Source organism: Oryctolagus cuniculus, chromosome 14 (assembly GCF_964237555.1).
Source record: "Oryctolagus cuniculus chromosome 14, mOryCun1.1, whole genome shotgun sequence".
Classification (NCBI taxonomy): Eukaryota; Metazoa; Chordata; class Mammalia; order Lagomorpha; family Leporidae; genus Oryctolagus; species Oryctolagus cuniculus.
The window spans coordinates 93,543,225-93,570,294 of NC_091445.1; the positions used below are offsets into that span (position 1 = coordinate 93,543,225).

The 27,070-nt window shown below is 53.4% G+C and overlaps 1 protein-coding gene across 2 annotated transcripts in view; it reads right to left on the reverse strand.

Moving 5' to 3' along the window:
* Positions 1-438: 438 nt before the first annotated feature.
* The window catches only part of TENT4A (terminal nucleotidyltransferase 4A), a 41,712-nt gene continuing 15,080 nt past the window's right edge, over positions 439-27,070 (reverse strand). Inside the window, exons 2-13 of one of the 2 annotated variants that reach the window (XM_002721816.5) lie at positions 18,929-19,052; positions 17,972-18,018; positions 16,052-16,172; positions 11,414-11,521; positions 10,828-10,956; positions 8,586-8,799; positions 6,537-6,663; positions 5,484-5,584; positions 4,692-4,864; positions 3,793-3,951; positions 3,405-3,569; positions 439-2,513 (exon numbers count right to left, since the gene is read on the reverse strand). In XM_002721816.5, the coding sequence (XP_002721862.2) occupies positions 2,319-2,513; positions 3,405-3,569; positions 3,793-3,951; positions 4,692-4,864; positions 5,484-5,584; positions 6,537-6,663; positions 8,586-8,799; positions 10,828-10,956; positions 11,414-11,521; positions 16,052-16,172; positions 17,972-18,018; positions 18,929-19,052 (1,663 nt within the window). In that variant the 3' untranslated portion in view covers positions 439-2,318. The remainder of the gene's footprint in view (positions 2,514-3,404; positions 3,570-3,792; positions 3,952-4,691; positions 4,865-5,483; positions 5,585-6,536; positions 6,664-8,585; positions 8,800-10,827; positions 10,957-11,413; positions 11,522-16,051; positions 16,173-17,971; positions 18,019-18,928; positions 19,053-27,070) is intronic. The other variant, XM_051853408.2, reaches the window with a different exon arrangement.

Below are 27,070 nucleotides of genomic sequence, written 5' to 3' on the forward strand. Positions count from 1 at the left end.
CCGACCTAGAAAAATTCTTACACACGTTTCCTTTCACATTCCAAATCCGTCACGTCTGAAGCTACGTTCTGATCGTGTGGTCTGCAATGCCGTCTTTCGTGGCGTGACCACCCAGGAGAGGTGGAAGCAGCAAACATTTCCTGGGGAAGCCTGCACACAAAGCATCACACCCAGCCTCTCAGAGAGCGTGTGCAAACAGCATTGGGCACATACTCTGGATCCCTGTCACCTTCACGGTGAGAACAGGACCTGTCTCGGTTCCTTTTCTCTTGCTCAGGCCTTGGACAAAGGCCAGGACCCCAACCCGATTTAAAGAAGCAGCCACCAAATGACCTCTCCCGCCCACTCCCCGCCCTGTGACACCTCTTCCACACCAGGTTCCCGGCCAGTGCAGACGTCACACTTACCTCGAGGGGAAAGCAGACTCAAACACAAAACTGGTTTCCAAAGTTTATTAAAAATCAAAGAATAGAAAAACTTTACATAAAAATATGTCGATTTTAGCTTCCACATTGTTGTCCACACACAAAAAAAATCGAAACATGATATCTGTTTATTAAACCTGTAGCGCGACCACAGTGGCAGCCAGGCCAATTCATCTGGTTCACCATGACGGACACGAACATGGAACCGGTGTCTATGAACGGAGCTTTAAAATGTGCACCCCAGGGGACACTCGCCGCTGTCCCCACAGTGGCTTCCTTAATGTGGGTTACAGTCAATATTGCTAACGCGTAGATTAGTACAGGCCTACGGGTCAGTTTTTATAAATATTCCTTATCAATAGGTTCACAATTTAAGTATTTCTTAAATATTTTGGATAACTCTCGATCACCAAGAACTGCAGACACAGTGTGCTACTCTGCTGGCCGCCGCCAGGAAACCGGCAGGGCAGGCGGCAGCTCCCGGGGAGGCCAGGCCTGCTTCCAGGCGGGCAGCCACCTCAGAGCTTCCTCGCCGGATGTCCATCACTCGGCAGTGCGGGAGCCCCGCTGCACACGGCAAGCAGCTGGCCCTGCATCTCGACGTCTCCGCGCACGGACTTCGCAGGCCGGCCTCCCTGTAGTGTTTAGCGGGGCCGGGCGGCCCACAGGACACGACCCACTCCCAGGACAACCGTGGTGCTGTGGAAACTCAGGGTTAGGCAGGACGGAGCTCCTCGTGTTCCCAACAAGGTAGCGAGGACAGTGGTGGCTGTGGCGGAACACACTTGCATAGTGTACCTGCACGTCCGGCGTGGGCGCCAGCGGCGACACTTCCCGCGGCGCGCCGAGCAGCCGGAGGGAGCACTTCTCGTGGATTTGCTCTTAACAGAACGAAGGCATACTGCTACAGATTCCTCAACGGAATCAACATTACTCCTTTCTCCACTTCCTAAAACTGGGTACCACTGTCTGCGCTGACGCTCAGCAGCCGTCATCACAGGCTGTCCCCAACACTCACTCGAGCGTGTCCGAGGCCACGTGCTCTGAGATCGCATTCCGTGACACCTCTCCTCCCCTTAGAAAGTTATGCTTCTGGCACTTTAAATGCTGGATTTGCTGTCAAGTTTAAAAGAACAAAATCAAAATGTTAAAACTCGCGGTCAGAGCAGGGCCACAGCTGGGGCCCGCGGCAGGGCCTGGGGCTGAAGCCCCCCGGAGCCGCCGGGCAGTCAGCTCCTTCACTCACCTCTGACCAAAAAGCAAAGAAGGAAAACTAAAGCCCCCCAGCCCCTCGGCACGGTGCTCGTGACGATGCCCATCCAACAACAGCCGACACGATGAACCCAACTTAGAAAATACGACTCGGGAAAGGATCTGAGCTTGTTTAAAAAAAAAGTCCCTCCTCCCTGAAATATAACTTATGTGAAAATACGAAATTAAATAAAAAATATCTGAGTTATTGCACAAATCATAAGTTGTCAATATGTACACAGAAAAACAGTTCTGAAGCTTCAAACCAAACACGAGGGGAGTGAAGACGGTGACCCCCCAACCCTGCCGGTGGACAAGACACGGCCGATGGCATCTGATCGCCTCTGCTGCTTCGACCCACGTGAGATGAAGACTCCAAACCACACGGGCCAGGGCGGCTGCCCCAGCGGGAGCCTGCCTGCTCCAGCACGCATCGGAGAACCCGGGGCGGCAGCACCGACGCCCACGCTTCGTAAGGCCTCACAGATGAGCACACGTTGTTCTTGGGAACGGATGCGACCGCCACACAGACAGACATGCAGAGTGACTGGTGCGGGCCCAGCTCACGGGCCGGGCGCTGGTCTCGGTCCACGTGGCGCCGAGGTGCTGGGCAGCCTGGGGTGGGGGTGTGCAGCGGAGCCACTATCTGCTGAGGCTCACAGGCAGGCTGTCCCGCGTGTGCGTGTGTTTTTTCCTCCTCCAGCCGGTGCGGTTATACTGGTGGTGCCCCCGGTTGCCCACAGGGGGCCGCACACTTCCGCTGCCCACAGAGCTGTAGCCGCCGCCTTGCGTGTGGCTGTGAGAGCCTTTCATGGAGAGCTTCATGCCATTGTGCTGCTGAGAGACCAAGAGGGACAGCAGTGTTGGAGCCCAGCACACGGACACCTGCAAGGACCTCCCCCCGCCCCCCGACCCACACTCGGTCCTGGGGCAGGGAGCTCGGGCCCTGAGCCACCTTCATCTCAGCCAGCCGCAGGCGCAGGTGCGAGGCCATACAAAGGCTGACGGCTGCCTGTCCGGCTGCACACGCCGGGTGTCTCCACACCGACCAGGGAGGGGGTGGGAACGTGCACCCCTGAGCATCTTGGCTGAGGTCAACCTGCACCAGCTAAGAATCTCACTTCCAATGAGTTCTATTTGTCCACAGAAATAAGAAGGTGCCTCCCACCACGACCTTCTACAATCACCCAAGTGGGTGACACTTGCTGGGGGCCCCACCCACGTCCACACCCAGCAGCCTGAGTTCAGGCTGCCTCCAAAGAAGGCCCCTGCACTGTGGAATCCCTCACCAGGCACAGCAGAGAACACATGGGCTGTCAGGAGCCATCGGAGCACAGCAAACGGGGGAGGGGCTGAGAGCCCACACGTGGGGCAGGCAGGTGCCGCCACGGTCAGGGAGCCCAGGCCCGTGGCAGAAAACACATTTAACAAGGAAACAAAAAGCAAAGCAGACTTCCCTTTGAACCTTGCTTATTTCACACTTCATGCTTATTGGTTCAACAGAAACAGGGGAATTCACTATATTACATTTTTCAATAATTTCACATTCTTAAAGTTTTCTTTTGAAAGGAAAGCAAACATAAAGCTGAATAATCAGAACACAAACTCCCTTTGTAAAATGATCCCCCTGGGTTCTCTGTGGGAGGCGGAAACCCGGGAGCTCTGGCCGCGGCGCGGCAGCTCTGGGGACAGCCCACAGGCCCCAGGTGGAGCCGGGACAAGACCCACCTTATGGTACAGATGCGGGCTGGACAGCGGGGTGGGGGATGCCGAGGGGATGGCCGGGGAGGACGAGTGGTGGACGCCCTTCAGCGTGGCAGTCCCTTCGATGCCAGCTTGCCTGCAAGGAACAGCGGCCACCCCGAGGGTCGGCGGAGGGATGGTGAACCTGGTCTGGAACAGAACAGAGGCATCCGTGGGACCCAAGGAGCACAGGCAGAGCTGCACCTCTGTGCCTCAGCCCTGCACGGCCGCGGGACGAAGCCAGAAAAGTAGGTAACTCCCTCTAACGGGATAGGAACATCTCATCAACGTTAGTCCCCATCTCCTCCATGCCCTTCCCAGCCGAAGCACTGGTCCCTGGAGTCTGTCCCCAGGCCGGCACGTGGGCACACACCTGATTGTTGGTGGTCACGATCAGTGTTCTGGAAGGCGTGGACTGAGGTTTGCCACTGGGCATCGGCAGGGCAGCAGGTAAGCTGGCCATCAGAGGGGTCGGTGCTTGTAGACTGAACTGGTAAACACTGGGTGTGGTACAGGGTGGCGTGTCCGAATCCTTCAATCCAGCACAAAAAACAAGGTCAGCGTCTTAAAAGTAGGAAAGAAAGGCCTGCATGGAGAGCGGGCGCTTGGCCAAGTGGTGGAGACCCCTGCGTTCCAGGTCGCAGTGCCTGGATCCAACAGCTGCCTCCGGCTCCTGCCTCCAGCTCCCTGCTAATGCGGCCGCTGGAGGCAGCAGGGGTGGATGAGTGACTGGGTTCCTGCCGCCCGCGTGTGAGCCCGGCTGAGTCCCTGACTCCCAGCTTTTGGCCAGCCCAGCCCACTGCTGCAGGCATCTGGGGAGTGAGCCACTGGAAAGAGGCTCTCTCTCTTCCCCTCAAATAAATCAAAGTTTTAGTCCTTCTGCCTTTCAAATAAAAAGAGGGGGGCAGACTGCCTCAAGGTAGCTGTGAGCTGTCAGTCTGACTTCTGAAGCACAGGTAGTCCACACTATCCAGATACCCAAAAGAATGCTCAAAGAAATACAGAACAGACACCTGGACTTAATGTTTTATCTCCAATAGCTGTGGAACAACTCTCCAAGGAAGTTCACCAGTTCACCTGCGAAGCTGCCCGGCCTCCACGGGCCACGGAGACCGAGGTTCTTGGGGTCCCTGTCTTGGGGACCCCAGGGCTGACCCCCACGTGCAGGCACAAAGAGCAGGAAGTCACCAAAGCTAAAGGGGAGGAGGCATTCTGAACTCACTGCTGTGGACACAGCCGACCCCGACACGGCAGAGGGCAGGGCACACTCACAATGTCACTCCCCGAGAGCGACGACACGGAGGACGCGGAGGAGCCGGAGGAGAGGAGCTGGGGGCTGGAGAGGGACAGGGTCAGGCGCTGGCTGCAGGGCGACCCCGGCTCTCGGTTCTGGGCAGGCTCCCCGCTGCACAGGGTAATTCGCTCTTTTATCTTGATCCTGTTGTCTGCAGAGGGAAGACAAAGCCCAGGTTATGAAGGGACTGCAGGCAGACGGCGCAGTCAAGGCCTTAAGTCACTGCCGGCAAGGCTGACAGACTGAATTGTAAACTGTAATTTTAACTTATATTCAATTTTATTTCATTCAATTATATTCAATTTTTCCATAACTGGGAGACATTTAAATATGGTGTTAACGTGTGTATTCGTAAATCATCTTCAACTATAAACTTAGTGAAATCTAAATACAGATCAAGTGTTTCTGATGAAAATTTCGCATCCTAGTTAGGGTGTGCTATAAAGTGCAAGCACACACTGGATCTTAAAAACTTAGTGCAAAGAGAGACTGAAATGCTTCTTTTCAGTACTGAAATGTTGGTAGTCTGAAGTGAAGTTCGCCTGTTTCTTTCACATTTAGTGCAGCCACTAGCAACGCTACGACCCCATGAGTGGCACCGCTGCACTGCCCTGGACAGCACTGCGTGAGACCTCGCAGGCTGACGCAAGCGCTCATCCTAAAAACAAGCGAATTTCTCAGTCTGCACAATTTACCACCCAGGCATGACAAGGAGCCGTCTGCAGGGACAGGTCGGCAGGCTGAGGGCGGGGCGAGCGAGTTGCCCTCACCGAGGTCTGGCGATGTGTGGGCTCTGCTGCCCCACTTCTCCTTGATCCACCTGCGGTAGTCGATCACTTCCTGAGTGACTTTGATGATCCTTCCTAAAGTACTGCAAGGGACAAGAGACTGGCGTCAACATGGCACGGACCTCCCGGACAGCCCACCACACATCACCTCCTGCCAAGTGGAAAACAGGCGGAAAGCAGCTGCAGCTACCGTAATCACACCCACAAAGCGGCCGTGCCTTCTGAGGCGCAGGCGCCGTGCGTGCTGAGGCCACGGCACGGAGCAGCCAGGCTCACTTGGGGAGCAGTCCGTGACTCGCTAACTCCTGCTCTCGGCCAGGGCAGCCTGCCCCGACCTGCAGGACCACAGAGTTCTAGCATCTTCACTTCCTGCTACACACATGGGTATGGAGACGGTGGCAAGTGACACTGAATGCCGTCACCTGCACACTCTGCGGGGGCACCCTCTGAGACCCAGGAGCAGCACTGCCGCCACCAGCGCTGGGGAACCTCTGAGCCCGGCTCCCCACCTGCCCACTGCAGCTGTCCACACGCTGCGTCAAGCACTGCTCTCAACACCACACCCCTCTTCTTTGCCCTCTGTCACCCCACCACAAGGGCATCATTTGGGGCCAAAGTTAACTATTTCTGGCCAAAATTAAGCACACAGTGCAAGCACAGACCAGAACACAGAGTGAGGGACAAGAGAACGTGAGTAGGAGAGAGGGCAGGGCTGAGTGCTGGACACATTTTCACTTCCAGGCTGAAGCCGCACTCTCAAGACTGCCGGGAGAAACAGCATCCTGTCCAAAGTTTTAAACACCAGAAAACACGACCACCACCGTCAGCCCAGAACAAGCAGCCTGAAGCAGACCATGTCCAGTCCACAATCAGAGCAACTTGCCCAAGGACGACTCAAACACAGCCACCCTGAATCCCTGGACCAGCACGCTCAGAGCTGCTGAAACACGACAGCACCTCCATCCGAGTCCAGGGCAGAAAACACCACAGACAGTGCGAGGGCGAGCCCCAGGACACGAGCCCAGCACGGCTCACCTTTCGGAATCTCGGTTGGGGTAGGACCTCGCGAGCGGCGACACGGCGTGACTCAGCACGATGTAGGCGTAGTCGAACACCTGCTTCACCTGCATGGCCCCGTACGAGCTCCGGCCAACATCGTTTCCTACAACAGAAAGCCAGCTGTGAAATTCTGCCAGGGACTCGAGCCACTGTGCCGGTGTTCCTGATCTTCCACAGAAGTGACCGTCACACAGTCCCTTGCCACAAAAACACCTCCAGACTCCACCACCGAGCTGAATCTGGCCATGGCCACCGGCCTGCACTGAAATCAGTGCCTGCAAACAGGCTGCGAGCCGGGCTGGCAATGAGACGCTCTGGGGTCCCGATCTGCCGATGTGAACAGGGAGGCGGCACCCTGGGCAGAGCACGCTCACGGGAAAGCTCGTCACTCTGCAGGTGGCAAAAACCACGAGGAAGCCAAAGACCACCAAAGGCCAGACCAGCTGTGAGCGCTGACCTGGGAATTACAAGTCCTCAAAATGACCCACCAGGGGCCGGCGCCCTGGAACAGCAGGTAAAGCTGCCAGCTGCAGTGCCTGCATCCATGTGGGTGCTGGTGTATGTCCCAGGGCTCTCCACTTTGGTCTAACTCTCTTGTTAATGTGCGTGGGAAAGCAGGAGAAGATGGCCCAAGTGTGTGGGCCCCTGCACCCGCAGGGGAGACCCAGAAGCAGCTCCTGGCTCCTGGTTTTGGCCTGGCCCTGCCCTGGGCATTCCAGCCATGTGGAAAGTGAACCAGCGGATGGACCATCTCTCTCTCTCTCTCTAACTCTAACTTTCAAATAAATAAATATTTTATAAAAAAGTTAATTGCCAGCTGTAGCCTCCATGGACAGTTCACCCCAAGTGTACGTCAGCTCAGTCAGCACTAACGGAAGACAGGAAGTGCACCTCTCAGAAGGCAGCAGTCCCGGGGAAGGTCTCAGGGACTGAGACCCTGAGTGCACAGCCAATCTGAGGAAGCCACTGCTGCAGCCACCAGGTTAAACAGTCAAGAGGAACTTAATTTCTGTAAGCACAGTTTCAAATTTTCACTTACATATAAATTAAACAAAATAGGCCTACTTCCTTTCAAAGAATTTCAGGAAATACATCTTACACTTCAGAAGCCTTAAAACAAAATAACTAAATTTGAAGATACTTTAAAAATTATGCAGAAGGTGAACAGCGAAACACAGCAGATACAGATGGGAACGACAAGGGGGAGTGCGGCGTGTGTGATTGTGTGATGGGAGTAGCCTCCACGGCACACACAGCTCCTCACAGCAGGGAGAGGGAGGACAGAGGCAGGAGCCGCACGGCAGGAAATACAGAGAGCAATGAACCTGGGCTGGCATCCTCCTCCACCTCTGCTGTCACCTGTCCACCACTGATCTTAGCACCAACAGAAAGAACAGTGCCTTCCCTAACAAATGCTCAAAAAACATTGTGGAACTGATAAACAACGTGTTTAACCCACACACCATTCAGGAAATCTAAACTAAATGGGATTTCTATCACACACAGGTCCATGAGATCGGCAAAGATTCAGTGAGACAGCTGCCAAGGTCTGGGGTGGCAGCACCCTTCAGCACAGCAAGGGGCATCTCATGAGGAGGCCGTGCCCAGCTCGGCCCTGCAGCACAGGGAGGGATGAGGACACTGCCCCGTCCGAGCCACCATGCAGATCCACACATCTGCGGGTGCTGTGGTGGCATTTGAGTAACAAGCCGGCAATAAACACCAGGAGCCACGTGGAGCACTCGGCTTCCCACGGCACACGCTCCACGCTTCTGGAAGGTGGATGGTCTATGGTGTAATCAGAAAAGAACGTTTTTCCTGAATTGTGATTACAGAATGTGAACAGTTTAAGTAACAAAAAACTTATTACAAGTGTTAAATAAGGAATTAACAAAATGCTACTACGAACTCCATTCGCACTGGAGGGGCCTGCACCCAGACTCACCAACTACTCTGGGTTCCTGGGGCCTGAAATGACCCCAGCCCACCCCCGCGTGCCCGGGGCTGCCCGCCTCCCTCCCTCACCAGGCAGCAGGGGGTCCTCAATGCACAGCATTGACGGTCTGTACCCGCTGGTCATGGCCTTCATGATCTCTTCTTTGGCGATATAGGCACCTCCTTCTTTGATCCTAATACCAGTTTTCAAATAATTAAAATTTCTTCCGTAGAGTTCAAAGAATTCCACAAGCAGCATCCCCAGGTTTTCGTCAGCTCTCCGGGCGTCAATTCGCGGGTGCAGCTGTGAAGCAAGGTGTCCACAGTTCACGTGTGCTCAAGCCACGTTCCCAAGACACAGCACACAACAAGCCTGCCTAGGCTGGCTCCCCTGCCAGCACCATGAAACGCAGGGGCGGGGGGGGGGGCACCGACAGAACCCGCAAGGCCCCAGTCGAGCGATCCTCCTCTCACCCTCACTCAGCTTTCTGAAACTGGCAGTCCCCGTGTCATCTTCCTACAAACACAAAGGCACCTGGACACCCACACGCTCCAAACGGGTAAGGACACCAGCGGCACTGGGCACAATTCACTGCTCCGGAGGCCTGGTGTCATCGGTGCATGGCCCTGACACACAACCAATAGGTGGCAGCAGCAGACTGAAGAGTGCCACACGAAACCAGACCGTGCACGGACTGACTTGGACTGTGAGCAGGGCATCAGACCTGCACCGACACTGACGTCAAACCTCATCCTGCGATCACGCGGCTCAGCACCGGCCTTGGCTCAGCGCCACGCCTCCTTCGAGGGCCTAACCCGCTACCCAGAACCGAAACCCCTCACTGCCTGAGCACCTCAGATGCACCTCTGAGCTGTCCAGACCTGTGCTGCCCACCTGTGACGACTGCTTGAACAAGTCAGATGCATGAAGATTCCCTCTCAGCCTCACCAGCCACACTGCCAGCACTCGGCAGCTGCACGTGGCTGGCGGCCATCCTAACTGCACACAGAACACGTGCATCTGCAAGGGACGCGACTGCCAGCCCAGTCTAGGAGAGGGGCCCAGTGCCCTGGACACGAGAGCCCTGGCAGACACACGGCAACAGGGAATGCTTGCAGCACAGGGCTCCGCGAGCAGACGCGCGGCCTGCAGCGAGCCTGGCTTCTGCGCATTCGCACGTCCCCACAGCACAAGAGGTGCACTCTCTTCCGCACGCCCTGCTCTCAGTCCAGCCCGCCGCGTGCCGGGTTTGGCTTCCCTCCTGCACCAGACACCCTCGTCACAGCTCACAGCTCTACTGGCCACTGGGCAGGATGGGGAGGCCCTGAGCCAGGTGGTGGGCCCCTAAAGGTGGCTCCCACAGGACCAGAGGCGCTCCCAGCAGGAGCAGAGGAGGAAGTCAGGAACCGAGGGTGGTGTGCGGCTCAGAATCCCGCGCAGCACCAGCAAGAGCGGCTGGAAGGCCACATCTCAGAAGGTGGAACAACACGTGCAACGAGAACTCTGAGAACACAGACGGAATCCGCGCTCACTCCTCACTCACAGACAGCCGGGAAATCGCCAGGACAGGAGTGGCGGGACAGGCAGTTCTGTCACCAGCAGTACCAAGGATGGCGAGAGAACTCCCCGCACTGAGCACGGCATCAGAGGCGAAACTAACAACAAGCGTGCGAGAGCACAGCCACGCGGCTGACGTCCGCAGGCGAGAGTCTGCACAGGAAGGGAGTTCTCGTCCAGGAAGATACAAATGCAGAAAACACTGCTTCACCCGAGACCACCGCCCCTGCCCGAGAGTGCCAGCACGGCCCGCAGCCAGCGTGCGACACTGAGGCTCCTGCCGACAGAGCCTCCATCGCGCTCTCGGCACCAGTGCCCGGTGCTCCTGCCGACGGAGCCTCCATCGCGCTCTCGGCACCAGTGCCCTGTGCCACCTCTCCGCTACGCACCCACCACACTCAGACTTCTTTCAGCATGAGTCACAGATGCCAAGAAAATCACTTCCTACTGTCTAGCAAGGAATGAGAATTTTCTAAACAGAAAAGAACAGTTCCTTGCGCTCGGACTGACACCTGACTCAGAACCAGAGAGGCCCTCCCTGCCCCAACACTCAAGCCAGCTACAAGCTACAAAGGCGCACCAGGAAGGCAGCACTGACCAAGAGGGCTTCACCGTCAGACACAGAAGTCGGCCTCCACCAGACGGGAGCAGCACAGTGGGGGGGGGGGGGGGACCCAGGACCCAGGGGCAGCACCAGGAGGCAGTGACTGCATCTGGGCAGGAAGCCCCCACCCTCACCCCCCGCCCCCTGCCCCCGAGAGAAAGCGTACACACCTGGAGGAAGCTAATGGCCATCAAGATGAGGCTGTAGGAGCTGATCCCACCTGTAAAAACTTCATTCAGGTCCCTCTGCAGCAGGAACTGTTTCAATACTAAAATCAAGTAAGGCAGCAACGAATATTTCTGTAAATCCCAAAAAGAAAAACAAATTCTGTTAGTTAGTACACTTTGAATAAACTGCACAGCACATCTCACATGACAAAGTTTAGTCTGTGGGGAAGGGCCACCAGCTTAGATCACACACCTACAGGGTCCACAACAGTCAGCAACTCTGCCAGCCCCTCCTAGGCGCCGGGCCTTCCCGAGATGGTAAACCTCAACTGCATCACAATGGAGCCCCGGGACTACACTGGCCAGAGGCCAGCTGCTTCGTGATGGCTACAGAGAACCCTGGACACCAAAGCAACCATCGCCTTAGGAGATGGCCACTACAGAAAAGCAACGTGGACAGCAGCTGTGTGCTGCTGTCCCCAGACTCCAGCCGGGATCCCTGAGGGAGTGCTTACATGGGGGCGGGGAGGGGAAGAGGACCAGGAGGCAGCTTGGGACCTCAGCTCCTGTCTGGCCCGCGCCAACTTGCCTTCATGTAGCTCTTGATGAACTCCGCTGCCCGGACGCCAGTCTCCATGTTAAAGCTGATGTCCACTTTCACTTCGGTCTCCTGATCCGTGAGTTTTATTATTGGTACCTGCAGCAATGTAATTAGAGAAGTGTGCCTCCGTCCGTCCCTGTGACTCTGCCCGAAGCACCGTCACAGGAGGCAGGTTTCTGGACACGGGGACTGGTGCTACAAGACTGAAAAGCTCACGCTGATGTTGCAAGCTCTGCCGTGAACAGAACGGTGGCATCTCTTCAGGGTTTTATTTGGAGCCATCAATGTTTCCTCTTTTGAAACTTTGGTTTTTGGTTTAAGCAGCTAATATTGTACTATTTTTATTTAAGCAAATCCAATTAATTTAACTTATATTCTTATATATGGAGAGCAGATAATCATAAGCTGGTTTTTCCAGTGGTATCACACTTTCTAGAATGCTATTTTCTCAGTGGAATGGCATTTCCCTGGTGTCAGGTGTAATATTTAAGTAAAAATGAAGAGGGATACATTCTGACTGAAGTGTGCTAAAGCAGTGTAGACATTGTAGTCACATATGTTACATTACCTTTTCAAAGAAAGCTTTAGAAACCATCCTTTAATTAAACTTTCAATAATGTTTAAAGGGAAAAATATCCATTTTTATGGCCCAGACACCTGCTATTACACTAAACGAATTTTGAATAGAATTAGTTCTAATAAGTTTCACTACGAAAAAAGAAACCTTTTAATATGAAAGTGTGACTTGATCAGCTCTCGTCCTGACTGTTGATGTACAATGTAATACTTTATCCCTTTTAGTATTTTTTTTGTTCTAGTACTATTGGTTGAACTCTGTAATTCACACACAATTATTCTTAGGTGTTTAAATTTTAACTGAAAAGTGATCCCTGTTAAATATAAGAGTGGGAATAAGAGAGGGAGGAAATGTACAATTTGGGACATGCTCAATCGGACTGGCCCCAAATGGTGGAGTTAGAAATGTGCCAGGAGATTCCAATACAATCCCATCAAGGTGGCATGTACCAATGCCATCTCACCAGTCCAAGTGATCAATTTCAGTTCACAATTGATCACACTGATAGGTCTAAGAGTCAAAGGGATCACACAAACAAGACTAGTGTCTGCTAATACTAGCTAATAGAATAAAATAGGGAGAGAATGATCCAACATGGGAAGCGGGATACACAGCAGACTCATAGAATGGCAGATGTCCTAAACTCTGGCCTCAGAATCAGCCCTTAAGGCATTCAGATATGGCTGAAGAGCCCATGAGAGTATTTTAGGCATGGAAAGCCAAGACACTCTGGGAGAAAAAAAAAAAAAAAAAAAAAAAAAAAAAAAAAAAAAAACACCTAAATGAAAGATTTCTGCGAGTGAGATCCCAGTGGAAAGAATGGGGCCATCAAAGAAGGAGGTACCTTTCTCTGAAGGGAGGAGAGAACTTCCACTTTGACTATGACCCTGTCAGAATAAGATCGAAGTCGGCAAACTCAAAAGGCTTCCATAGCCTTGGCAACTCATGACTAGAGCCTATGGAGATTACTGATGCCATAAACAAGAGTGTCAAATTGTTAAGTCAACAACAGGAGTCACTGTGTACTTACTCCTCATGTAGGATCTCTGTCCTTAGTGTGCTGTCCAATGTGAAGTAATGCTATAACTAGTACTGAAACAGTATTTTACACTTTGTGTTTCTGTGTGGGTGCAAACTGTTGAAATCTTTACTTAATATATACTAAATCGATCTTCTGTATATAAAGATAATTGAAAATGAATCTTGATGTGAATGGAATGGGAGAGGGAGCTGGAGATGGGAGGGGTGCGAGTGGGAGGGAAATTATGGGGGGTGGAAGCCATTGTAATCCATAAACTGTACTTTGGAAATTTATATTTACTAAATAAAAAAAGGAAAAAAAAATAAAATAAAAGCTTAATTCTGTTCAGTATATCAATCTAATACACAAATATTGATTTCTATCTATGCTAATAATGTATAAAACAAGATTATCCTATTCTTTTAAAGATTTACTTTCTAAAAAAAAATATGAGAGTGTGGACGTTTTCAATTAAAAACATCGCCTTCATGATTTTAAACTTCCAAATGTAAAAGCTGACTTTGTGGGTGCTCTAGGGTATCACCAGCCACGTAAAACAATTTTTCCAGAATATATAACTAAAATTTAAATAATGTACTAATTTGTCACTCATTTATCATGTTAGCTTTCATGCTTAGGAAATCATACTCCAAAAAAAACTCTCTACACTCTTGCAAAACTACAGTACCAAATCTATAGTACCAGTATCGATTCATTAGCAAAAAACTTGTGATTTAGCTGCCTGATTCCCAAGTTCAGTGTGTGACCAGTGAGTTTAAAATTAATAAGCAAGGGGTTGGTGCTGTGGCATACTGGGTAAACTGCTGCCTGAAGCACCAGTATCCCATATGGGCACAGGTTCAAGACCTGGCTACTCCACTTCCAATCCAGCTCTCTGCTACGGCCTGGGAAGGCAGTAGAAGATGGCTCAAGTCCTTGGGCCCCTGCACACACATGGGAAGGCCCAGAGGAAGCTCCTGGCTCCTGGCTTCAGATTGGCGCAGCTCTGGCCGTTGCAGCCGATTGGGGAGTGAATCAGTGGATGGAAGGCCTCCCTCCCTCCCTCCCTCTCTCTCTCTCTCTCTCTGCCTCTCCTACTCTCTGTGTAACTCTTTCAAATAAATAAATAAATCTTTAAAAAATGAACAAGCAGAATGGGTACCAAGAAATGGGACCAACTGTTCATGCCACTGTGTCAGTCAGAACAATGCAGTATTGTTTCGAAGATTTTATATTTGTATTACTAATTGATCTTATAAAAGCCTTTGTTGTATTTTTTTCTTGCTCTAAAAAATTTTTAAAAGCTTAAAAAAAAATTGTGCTTTAATATGCAGGACTCTCCACAGCGCACAGAAAGATTGGGGGGTTTCTCCTCATTCACAGACAGGGCTTAGAGATCTTGAAGCCCAGATTTAAAGAGGGGAAGAAAGGGCACTTGCCGGGCGGGTGTCCAGCCCAGCACGCAGGAGGCACACAGCTCAGCTGGCAGCAGTGCCCCAGACAGCAGGGCGCAGGGGGCAGCAGGGGTCCCCGGCCACGCCACAAGTGTTTGGTGATGCTGGCAGGTGCCGTCACCACCTGATGAGCTCTGTGCAGCTCCTGTAACAACTGTTACAGAGCATTCTGGAGCTCTAGACAGCCAGACATGACCTCTTTAAGCGGCCCGAAATCCAGGGACGACACCGGGTCAGAAATCCCACTGCCACCTTTGCTCTCCGAGGGCACTGTCACTGACTGCACAAACACGGGCAGAGGAGCCCCCAAAGGGAGAGCCGAGTCCCTCCCTGGTGAGGGGCACCGGGGCGCTGCTCGAGCTCAGAGCTCAGCGCTCAGCCTGCGTGGAGGCGCCGCCCCCCAGAGCTGCTGCACCCACTGTGGGCTGATGACCTGCGCCTCAGTGTCCTCTCCTGGGAAACGCGGGCGAGCGTGCTGTCTGCATCCAGAGTGCCTGGGAGCCTGGACCCAGGGTGGGAACGTCCACCCACCGGCCGTACAAGCCCAGTGAAATTACCGGAGGTGGGACTCAAAATCCAGTCCATCTACAGCAGGCTGGTTTTCAAGCTGAGAATTCTGTATGGCCTGCAGATGATGTCATGAATGTCCAGATGGCCACTGACGGAAGCGAGCTCCCGCACCTCTGGCCTAGAAGCACCCGACTGCAGCCAGAGGGCCACCTGCAGTGGCCATCAGGGGAGCAGACAGCCCCTCTGAGATGGGCCTTGAAAGAGCCCGTCTGCTGAGCCTACCGCTTCTGCAGGCCACAAGCTGGGGTCCAGGTGTGCACACCGTGTCGAACTCAGCAAGATGCTGACCTGACACTGTGCAGCTGTCAGCGCACGTCACACCATTCCTACCCCCCATCCAGAGCATCTGACAGAGGAGGCGCTGGGGACCAGGTGGGGCACGCTCTCCCCGCGTGGGCGACGCCAGTCCCCTCCTTAGGCTGCCGCCAGTCTGGATCTTAACCACACCTCGTAAGTTAAACCCAGCTCACAAATGCAACGCTAGCTTGTAGCACAGGTGAGCTAGTATGTGTCACACTGCAGGCATGTAACTTAGGAAGCCCTAAACCTCGGTGACTACACACCAGCTGTGGCCTCATCTTCCGAATCCCCCCGGTACAGGAGGCTTTCACGCGCAGACACTTTCTAAATGGAACCAACAGGTAAGGCTTCCTTTCTTGAACTCAGCAAACGGCAATCTTAAGTCACAAACGTCATGACTGGATCACGGAGCGACACACTGCAGAGCAGCAGCACCTGAGTGTTCCTGTGTCCTTCCCTCCTCACCCCAGCGTGAGCAGACAGGGCCCGCTATTTCAGTACCAACTCAATCTGATGATCTCACAAGTTCCAATAGTTCCGACTGTCACTGAACATGTCCTCAGCTGGAAGTCACAACAGTAACACTAAGTACAATAACCATGTTTCTATCCGAAGCAGCGGAATCTTCAACAGCGTGAGCTCGTCACAGCAGCCAGTCAGCGGGCTGCCTGCGCTGTGGGCTCCTGTACAGGGCAGACACTTACCGTGGCTTTGTCAAGGACTTTGATGGAACACGGCTCAGCCACGTTGTGCTTCCGCAAGGCCTGCTCCAGCAGCTGCAAAGGAGGACGCTCCCACTTTCCAAACACCACCAGATCTATGTCACTGGGCAGAAAAGGAAGTGCACATCAGCCACGTGGCCCTCACCACGGCACGAGCCATGCCACAGCACACTGCCTCGGCCCCTTCCAGGCCAGGCACATCCCCTGGGCCCTCAACCCTCGGAGAGAGAAGGTGCAGCTGTGAACTGCGTGCAATCTAGGGCTGGGAAGCAAAAAGGTTAGCAGGTTTTCCCAGCAGCGTGAGCTCACCGAGGGGTGAAGAGGAAAATCCCGCCCCTCCTTTCCCAGCAGCCTCTTTGCGCTGCCGACTCTGGCTCTCCCCTGCTACCCAGTACACTCTGAAACCGTCCAGCTCCCAGTGGCCCTCCCAAGGCCTAACCCCCAAATCCTAAGGCAGTAGCTCCTTCACTTCCAAATGCGAATTAGCAGTGGGGGAGGGGAGAAAAACTTAAAGAAATGGTGCACACAAAATCTGGATATCAGAGGAGTCCTTGATGGGAAAACAACTAGAACGCAAACTTGCTGGACATTGTCCTATCATATTAAGGTCCTTATAAAACTTTAAATAAAATTTGGCTTGAATCTTCAGGAAAACAAAGTCAACTGACCAACTTTTCAAAAACACGCCCAAAAGTATCAGCGGAACATTCTCCACTGTATTTATTCCCCTCCAAAAGCCATGCTCAAGTCTGACTGTGGGGCGGCCGCTGTATGCAGAGCAGGTTAGTCACCACTTGGGATGCTCCCAACCCACACGCGAATGCCGGGTCCGAATCCCAGCTACTCAGCACTGCCAACCCAGCTTCCTCCTCACGTGCCTGGAATACAGCAGATGACGGGGCAAGCACTTGCGTCCCTGCCACCCACACGGAGCACCTGATGGAGTGTGTGGCTCCTGCCTTCCACCTGGCCTAGCCTTGGCTACTGTGGGCCTGTGGGGAGTGAACCAGCAGACAGAAGGTCTCTGTCTTGCCTTCTCTTTCTGCCTTTCAAATAAGTAAGTAAATGTTTTTAAAAAAAAAAACCTGACACTTAAGTGTGTTGGGATGTGGAGCCTGTAAGAGGTGATGAGGTCATGGGAGCTGTCCGCAGGAGTAGACTGAGGCAGTTCTGAGAGCAGGCCGATCATAAGAGGATGCATGCAGTGGCAGTGCCGCCATCCCATGTCAGAATGCCCAGGTCTGAGGCCTGACTCCAGTTTCCCACTAACGTGCACCCGGCAGGCAGCCAAGACAGCCCAAGTGGGTCCGTCTCTGCCACACACGTGGGAGACCTGAACGGAGCCCCAGCACCTGGCTTTGGCCTGGCCCAGGCCTGGTCATGGTGGGCATTTAGGGAATGTACCAGCAGATGGAAGAGCTCTATCTTTCAAATAAAAATTTTTTTAAAGAAAAGGATAGTGTTTGGCCCCTTTTCCTCTTCTTCTGTGCGTACCACAGTGCAACAGGAGCGCCGTCACCAGATACAGCCCCTCAGCCTGGCCTTCCCAGGAGTGAAACCAATGTCCCTGTTTGTAACGTGCTCAGTATGTGGCACTGTCTTTACAGCAGCAGGAAACGCGCTCAGTCAGTCCCCACGCTCATCTCCCTTCTGTTTCCAGTGTACGGTAGTTTTCTTCCCCAACAAATGAAGGGCAAGAAGAAGAGTTCAAAGCAATCAATGCATTATCGTCTCACTGTTAAAGTTATCTTCTGCCAGCTTTCCCTGTGTGCACCCCAATCTCCTCTAGCCAGCATTTCTGGCCTTGGACTGGATTACGAAGAAGCTGCCATCAGCCCCTAACACAGCACCCGCCCCAAATCAGCATGGACACGCCCCCACGAAGCACGCGCTGGCACTCACCTCGTTGGAAGATAAAGACCTGTGCTGAAGCTGCCAAATATCTGCACCTGGAAGAGAGAGTGCTCGTCTGGAAACACGCCCACATCCCACCATCCCCGACTAAGCCCCAGGCCTCACCTGGAAAACTACAGGGGCAAGGCAGGTAGAAAACCACCACCCCACAACAACCAGAAAATCCCCCCTAAGGTAAAGACCCATCCTAAAAAGGCGATCTTTTAAAACTTGGATTCAAGGGATGAAGGACTGCTGTTCTCACCTCTACCTGCTCAAGGCCAGAGCTTCTCAGAGCCAACTTTAAACTCGGCCAAAACCTCCCAAACTCAGAGCTAAGGCCGTGAGGCAGGGCCTTGCCCTCAGACACTGAAGTTTAAAGTCAAAACCTGTGCATCGTTTTAAAAGAAGGAAGCCAAAGGGCGGCCCCAGCCCCGTGGACACCCACGCCCCTCGGCAGCCAGGCTCCACTGGCACCAGTCTCCCATCAGCCCCCTGGCTGGCCGTCATGGGCAGAGAAGGGGACTGATTCGAATGGGAGGCCCAGGGAGGTGAGCAGTTTGTCAGGGAGGGTGGTTCATGCAGTGGCACTAGCGCACTCACTGTGAAAACTGAGCCTTAACAACAAGAGTGTCACATGGCATCTGCTACTACATAGGGTGGAAGACTTGGAGATGTGGGCGGGGACAGAATTTCTAACTTTAAGGTGAATTTAAAATAAGAAAAATCATCACATCACTCTAAAAAATATCCTCTAGTTGGGGCAACAGCCCCCACACCTGGGTGTGCATCAGCGCGGGGTGCAGGGAAGGCCAAGGGACACGCATCTCAAGCAAGCGCAGGTGATGCTGCCATGCAGGACCATGGTCTCAGGTCAAGGGGGGCAGGTCTGGGTGGAGCCGACTGCCACAGGACAGTCAGAGTGCTCCCAGTCACGTGTGTGGGGGAGGGGGAGCAGATACCCACATCAGCCGTCGGCCAGAGATCCTTCACCACAGTTTCGATCCGTTTCACCACCTCCCTTCTCATGGTGGCTTCTTCAGGACAAGGGGACATGAAGTTGTAAAAGTCAATGATTTCCTCATGAAGTCTAGTGGGCAGAAGAGAAAGCAGACTGGCGTTACCATCAAACCGAAGCCGACCTTCCATCCTGCTCGCACGTCAGCGTGACACTTGAGTGTGTTCTTCTGGCCACTCAGGAGCCACTCTCTCTGCTCCTTTTACAAGGTGTGTCATGAGTAAAAATTCGGTGGTGGGCAGAACCACACAGCATGTTTAGCTCCACAGATTAACATGAGTGCAATCTTGGGGCCGGTGCTGCGGCATAGCGGGTAAAGCCCCAGCCTGTGGTGCCAGCATCCCATGGGGGCGCCAGTTCGAGTGCTGGCTGCTCCACTTCTGATCCAGCTCTCTGCTACAGCCTGGGAAAGCAGTAGAAGATGGCCCAAGTCCTTGAGCCCTTGCACCCGTGTGGGAGACCTGGAGGAAGCTCCTGGCTCCTGGCTTCAGACTGGCACAGCTCCAGCCGTTGCGGCCACCTGGGGCGAGAACCAGCGATGGAAGACCTCTCTGCCTCATCTTCTCTCTGTGTGTAACTCTGGCTTTCAAACAAATAAATAATAAAATCTTTAAATAAAAAAAAAAAAGCATGAGTGAAATCTGTCAGTACCAATTATCAATAAATTTATAATTGGTCTTTAAAGACTTATACAGAGGAATCGTCCCAATGACTTCACATTAAGAAAATGGGAGAATTCCAAGAATTCTGCTAATGATAGGTGTAAGTCACTCCCAGCAAACAGAGCACAGCACGACTGCCAAAGGTGGGCCCAGCTCTAGTGCACTCCACCCCCACCAGCACCTCCTGGGGTGCCGAGACAGGACAACGACACACATCCCCAGGAGACCGACAGTCTCAAGAGTCACCACGTGCCCAAGCCACCTGCCCACGGCCCACTAAGTTGACAGCAGCAAGTCACGGGCTCACGACAGGCACGCAGGGTCCCGCAGCAGGCAAGCTCCAGCTAGCTCCTGCTCCCGCTTTATGGCACCCGAGGGAGGCTGAGACCAAACCCCCATGCGGGAGAGGTAGGCACGGCCCCCTCCTTCATAACAGAGCTCTCGGGGAGTGTCTGCAGGCTGCGGGGCAGTCTGAGAGCTGCCCTGCAGCTTCACCTGAGGCGCGTCTCTCTGCCACCACTATGTGGACGAAGCCCGGTCATCAGCCTACGGTTAGGGCAGGCCCAGACCTGCACTGCACACAGCAGGAAGAAAGCACATCCTCCTCATCTTCTTTAAGGGATTTACTAGAAATGGAGAAGGGAGGCAAATGAGCCAGTCCTAGGAATGATAAACCAGTTACACCTGCTTCCGTTTAAGTTTGATTAATAAAACGAATAGCAAAGACACAAATAAAATGTGGTTAGCTCAACAGCTAGAAAATGGCTGAGCTGGGCAGTGCTTAATAGAACCTATCAGAGTTTAAAAAAAAAAAAAAAAAAAAAGGTTAGGCAGCCATGATGTCAAATTAGCAGCTCTTGCTTCAAGTTAACTTCAATCATCTCTCGGCTGCAGTTTCCAATCCGGAGAAGGCACGGCAAACACTGCCGCAGACGGGCAGGCTGGCCAAGGCCACGAGGAGCGCACCCAACACCACCGTCAGGAAGCACCTCAGCACCGGGCTGCACTGAAACCTAGCTGCATCCTGCTTATTTTTTAAAAAACTAAAAGAAAACTTCACCCCAAGCGTATTCCTGACTCAGGAATCCACAAACTGCTTTTAATGGATCCATGAAAGTAGAACGTTAAACATTAAAGTGAAGTTACTTTTCCAAAATTATCAAACTGCAGGATTTTTGAAGTAAAGCATCCATCTTTTCAACAATTACTGAGCACCAGCTGCATACGGAGCATTTAACTGTCTTTTCACCAGCTCAGCAGGCCATTTGCAGTCTACCTTGCTACCCAACATTTCCTAGCATTAGCTTAATGTGCACACTAGGAAAGAGCCAAAGATGACCCTCTCACAAGATCTGCGCAGGGTGCCGCTGCCTCCACAGTCGCCACGACTGCACACAGCTCATGGGGGACAGGGTCCCAGGCTTCCCGTGAGCACAGTCTGGGAGAAGTCAGCCACACGCTCTCCCGTGCCTCGCGGCCCTGCTCTGAGGATGACGACAGCAGCACAGAAACAGAGATACGCTGATAAAGACACAGGGTAACCAGAACAGTCACTGTACCAACAGCCAAGCAACCGGCCCAAAGTCGAGCAGGAGCACCAAAGCCAGGTTGCTAGGATTCTATCCACAGCCCACAGACACCCCGAGAACCCCCTGGAAACAGGGCACTGCCGTCTGCCAGAATGTCACTCAGGACCCCCCTTGCAGAGTAGCCCATACCGCTGTCACCTGGCTTTTACACTGCACCTATCTGAAATGTGGCACAACAGTCTGTGCTACAGGCCTCAGGCACCTGCATCCCCAGTCAGGGTCATCCCCACTCTGAAGAGACCCCCTCCCCTCCACACTCCAGAAGAGGAGAGAAGGCCACGGAGGTGCATCCGCTGCGGCCTGCACAAGACATCACCCAATCAGGTCACCCACCGGCTGCGGGTTTCACCTGCTATCTGCGCAGGGGCTCACTGCACAGCCAGGGCCACCCTGTGGCAGAGAGTGATAAGGAGACTGCTTCCCACCTAACTGTCCCAAACAAGTGGTGGTACCCAGCGCAGCAGAGGCCAACCCACAAGACATGCTAACAGCAGCTATATCCACCTGGAATCTGGCATCGGCCAGACGTCAAAGTTCACAAATGCTATAACAAATTCCAGGTAATAAGAGTCAAGAATATTTGTGCCTTCCTTCTTGTAACAGAAGGGACACTGCTGGAGGGCTGGCTCAGCAGTGACCCTTGGATGAGAGAGCTGGGCGACACAGCTCTGGCCGAGTACCCCCAGGCCCTTCCTCGAGGCCAAGACTCCCGCAGCTGCCCAAGGACCAGGAAGTATGACACAGCTCAGAGGGATACGCAAAGTCTAACTGCTTCACCTGACAGCCGAGCAGACGTGACAAGCACCCCACTCCTGGCTGCATCTTGCTTTTTGTGGAGCCCTTGAAGGGTGAGGGGTGGGGCCAGGTAACAAGGCAGGACCACCAACAGAGAACAGTGGAGAGGGCATTCTTTAAAACCCGCCGAGGGTGTCCCTGCCTCTCCGGCCGGCGCCTGCAGCTGCGCAGAGTTCTAGCCCAGCACCTTCCCCAGGCCCTGCAGCTCCAGCATCTCACTGCTCCGCCTCCAGCTGTCTGCACAAGCCTGTCACAGGAGGCATTGTCCGGGGGTGGAGCCAAGCCAGGACGTTCTGCTCCAAGATGATGCCTCAGACCTAGCCGCTGCTGCTCCAGTCTCCACACAGCGACATTCTGGGGCAGGTGGTCGGTGCAGTAAGTTAAGCTGATGTTTGGACAGCCTGCACCACATTTCGAGTCCCAGCTACTCCAAACCAGCTTCCTGCTAGTGTATGCACCTCTGGGAGGCAACAGATGGTGGCTCAAGTACCAGGGTCCCCAGCATGCACATGACCAACTCAGATACTGTTCCTGGCTCCTGGCTTCAGCCTGGCCGGGCCCTGGCTTTTGCAGGTATTTGTGGAGTGAGCCAGCACGTAGAAGACATCTCTATCATTTTGCCCTTCAAATAAGTTAAAATAAGTAAGTTTCAAAAAACTGCTGTATCCATCCACGGCAGATACCCAGAAAATGTTAGAGAATAAACACTCAAGGGGTAAGTTCCCAGAGACACACAGAGAGAGGTGGGAGTTCAGCAGGCTGCTCAGACCACTGCCCTGGGTTGTAGCCAAGCTGATCTGGATCAGGAGCCTGCCTCTCTCAGCCAGAAGCCTGAGAAACTTCCGTATCTGCTCTCAGGTGAGGGGCCAAGGAACAGACCCTCTGTGGGCAAAACCAGGAGCAGAACTTCTGCTTTGCAGTGGTGGCTTCCTGTCTCCATTTGGGTTTGGCAGTCAGGAGGGAGCACTCCACCTCAGGGGCTGTGGAGGCAGCACACCTGGAGAAGTGAGGGTGTGAGACAGCAGGGGGGCTCCTGGCCCACCAGAGCAGGTGCGACTCAGACTCAGGCGAGAGCCACCTCAAACCCACACAGCACAAGAACAAGCCCTGAAAGATTCATTCGCTGGTTGTCTTAAGGATTAATTCGTGAAACCAGAGTTTTAGTGAATGTTAGTTTTAAGTCATGACACTACTAGGGAACATAATTCTAAAGCATTCTCTAGTGTACTTTCTTAAAATAAAAATTACAGAGATAAGAGTTCATTGAAAGGGGCGGACGCTGTGGCGTAGCAGGGAAAGCCACCACCTGCAATGCTGGCATCCCATATGGGCGCCGGTTCTAGCCCTGACTGCTCCACTTCCGATCCAGCTCTCTGCTATGGCCTGGGAAAGCAGTGGAAGATGGCCCAAGTCCTTGGGCCCCTGCACCCATGTGGAAGACCCAGAAGATGCTCCTGGCTTCAGATCAGCTCAGCTCCAGCTGTTGCAGCCAACTGGGGAGTGAACCAGTGGATGGAAGACCCCTCTCTCTGCCTCTCTCTGTGTAACTCAAATCATTTTTTTTTAAAAAGTTCATTGAAAAACAAGAGTAACTAATTCTCATTTACAACCATCACCTTTTAAGAATGCCAACACACTGCAGAGCTGACTAACTCCTCCATTTTTAGAAACTTTTTCAGACTTCTGCTGGTACGGCCAACCATCATGATCAGCAACGGTCTCAGTGTCTGGTATACGCCTGCTGGAAACACCTGTGGACGCCGACTGGGGGCTGTGGAGCTAGTGGCAAACGCGTGACCCACAGCCATTAAGGTCGCTGATGAGCGGGAAGAAACTGAGTGCTGGGACGGCGGTGCTCCCAACCTGGTCCAAAGCTGAACCAAGGCCAAGGAAGCCTGGTCCCTGGCTTCCAGGGTCGCCTCAGCCACCAGGGAGATAACACGCAGCCCAACGCTTGACATTTAAGCAGCTTTGAAAGGTGACATCTGTGTACTCAGCCCAACAACGGTCGAAGGGGCACAGAGGCAGTGGCCACAGCCTGGAGGCAAGGGCAGGAGCAGAAGACACACACCCAAAGGTAGGTCTCACCAGTCTGAGTGGGGAACACACAGTGGGTTCATGCTGAGGTTATCCCCCTAGATAGCAAACCCAGTGGCTTCTTCCTAGCAAAGAACAGAGTTCATTCAATGTTTTCTACTGGAAAGAAACGCCAGAGAGACTGAGCCTCTGACACGGTTACAGGAACGTAGCCTGCTTCACAGGGGCAGCTGTGACCTTGAAGTGCTGCTGCTTCCGCTGCTCCCAAGTCACTGACTTGAATCCAGCTCTGTCCACTGCTCGTCCTGGGCCTGTAACACCCCTTCCTGATCCGGGTCAATTTCAAATACTAAGGGAAAAGCCATCCCACGACCTATACTTCAGTCCCCAGCCTCCTCTACTACAATGTCAAATGCAGCAGGAAATGCCCGAAATTGTCATCAACTGGCAGTGTATTCCCTCCTCTTGCTCCAGCTCGCTCTTCAAAGCCTTAAGTGAGCAGTTTCTCTCACATTGGAGTGCCTTCACCATTGCTCCACAATGTTCACTGTCTGCATTTTTTGCCAAAAAACAATGCCTCAGTGAAAACACGTGGCGTTAACCACTGCAATTTCATAGATTGTATAACACGCTTTGACGCACTAACAGTAAAACAAAAACCACTGTGTTGCAGGGGCAGGGTCTGGATTGGCGTTTCTCTTTCCTAGGAAGAAAGAATGCGTACCAGGGCCGGCATTGTGGCGTACAGGGTGTCACCACCTGTGATGCTGGCATTCAATACGGGTGCCGGTTCCTGTCCCGGCTGCTCCATATCCAATCCAGCTCCCTACTAATGGCCTGGGAAAATCAGCAGATGGCGGCCCAAGTAGTTAGGGCCCTGCCATCCATGTGGGAGGCCGGATGAAGCTCCTGGCTCCTGCCTGGCTCAGCCCTTGTTGTTGAGGCCATTGGAGAATTGAACCAATGGACGCTCTCTCTCCTTTTCTCTGTGGTTCTTTCAAATAAATAAATCCTAAGGACAGAGGAAGGGTGGACAGACACAGAAGCTAAGTAAGCAGCAAGGACAAGCACCCTGGAGGCAGTGACAGGATGGCTTCTTCTCCTGGGCTGAGGAGTGAACAAGTCTCTCGACAGCATCCATCTGATGACGATGCAGCTAGTGAGCTCATTCTAAGTCACTGTTACCTACACTAAAAGGCAGCTAATTTCTGCACAAATTAGAAATCCTTGAATCAGGCTTTCAAAGGGGGATTTTCTAAAAATGGAAACTTTAAATGAGAATCCTTAATGGCTCCAGGGCGCCCTGTCAGCTGCCATCAGAGCCTGTCTCAGCCCCTGCTCACTTAGGCAGGGCCCAGATATGAATGGAAGTGCAGGCAAGGCCCCGGGGAGGAAGTGCTGCAGAAGCAGGGCCCGACCACCGCGCTACAGGCAGGAGGGGCACACCCCCTCAATGGCAGGGGCAGCGGCAGCCAGAGAAGGGGGAGGGGAGAAAGAGCAGGAACAGCGCCTAGAGGAGCTACGCCAGGAGGTGTGCAAGCTCAGTGGGGCACACTCTGTGCAGCAGCCAAAGCCAGCTTGGGGCAGCAAGTTTAAGACCACTGAGCAGTCACCAGACAGCCAGGACAGAAGGACTCTGCAGCTTCGGAATGGATGTGGCAACTCTGATCCACACACACTCCACTCCCAGGAAAAGCAGGCCTTCTCCCTGCCTCTCTCCCAGGACCCTCCTGGAATCAGTCGCATGGACTGGAGCACGCAATGACTGAGGGCCCCTCAGAGGGGGCCCTGTGTGTGCTGGGGGACACAGCCTCTTCTGCCTAGCAGAGGCCTGGGGCCAGGGGAGGATGAGCCACATCAAGCTTCTGTTCCTTTCAGAATAGAGAATAAGAACTTAGACACCAGAGGCTTCTACTGAGCCAGGCATTGAGCTTGGGAGTCTGCAAATCTTCTGAACTCTCTGCTACAGAAAAAGTACCTGTGGCTGCAGTGTCTGCAGAGGGAGCCGTAGTGAGGCTGAGGCCAGGGTGGAATCAGCCCCAGCACCTCAGAAGGCAGAGGACTGGCACTGGGCGGTAAGGGAGCCGCTCGGAACCTGCGCATCACAAGCCAAGACCCACTCGCACCACAGGTGCACCTCCGAGGGAGACATTCTGCCTGATTAATCCACCTCAGAGCAAAAGGCAGCCAGGGCTTGGTCACCAAACTGGGTCTGAAGGTGCAATCACAGACAGGCAGGTAGCCTGGAAGAGTGGGCAGCCAGGAGAGCTGTGGGGCTCACAGCCAAAAGGGGCCTCACCAGGCCAGGACAGCTGGCTCTGCCCCCACGGGGGGCACAGCACGGCGACTGACTGCTGCAGGCCAGCTTGGGGGCGCGCACTGTGTAGGATCATGGCTGCGTGTGCAGGCTGGCCCCCCAGCCACACGTGCTCGGGATGCACACCGTGAAGGTTTGTGGCTGCGTGTGCAGGCTGCCCCCGACCCCCAGCCACACGTGCTCGGGATGCACACCGTGAAGGCTCATGCTGCGTGTGCAGGCTGCCCCCGACCCCCAGCCACACGTGCTCGCTCAGGTAACTGGGTCACTTTTGAAATGAAAACAGCAGTATTTTCTGTTAGCTTTCCAGATGTGCTTATGCTGACAGAAGAAGACAGCATCACCTTTGGAGGCAGCAACACACAATGAGAGCCAGTAGTCCAAAACTATGAATTTGGGGACTACTGTACAATACCTGCATGACTGGCATTTTCAAGATCCACTCCAGTCTTTGAGGCCAAAACAGATGAGAAAAGTAAGAAATTGTTAAGACAGATGGCAACTGGCCCAGGACCACCTGACCAGGCCTCAGGTCCAGAGCCGTGAATCTCTTCTACTTGAGCTCCAAGCTAATGAGCTGGACAGCAGCCATGCTGAGGAAGTGGCCTTTCACAGAGAGAAGTTGTTATAAACTTAACTCCCCTAGTACTCAGGAAATCATGCACATCTGTACAACACTTGAAAACTGGT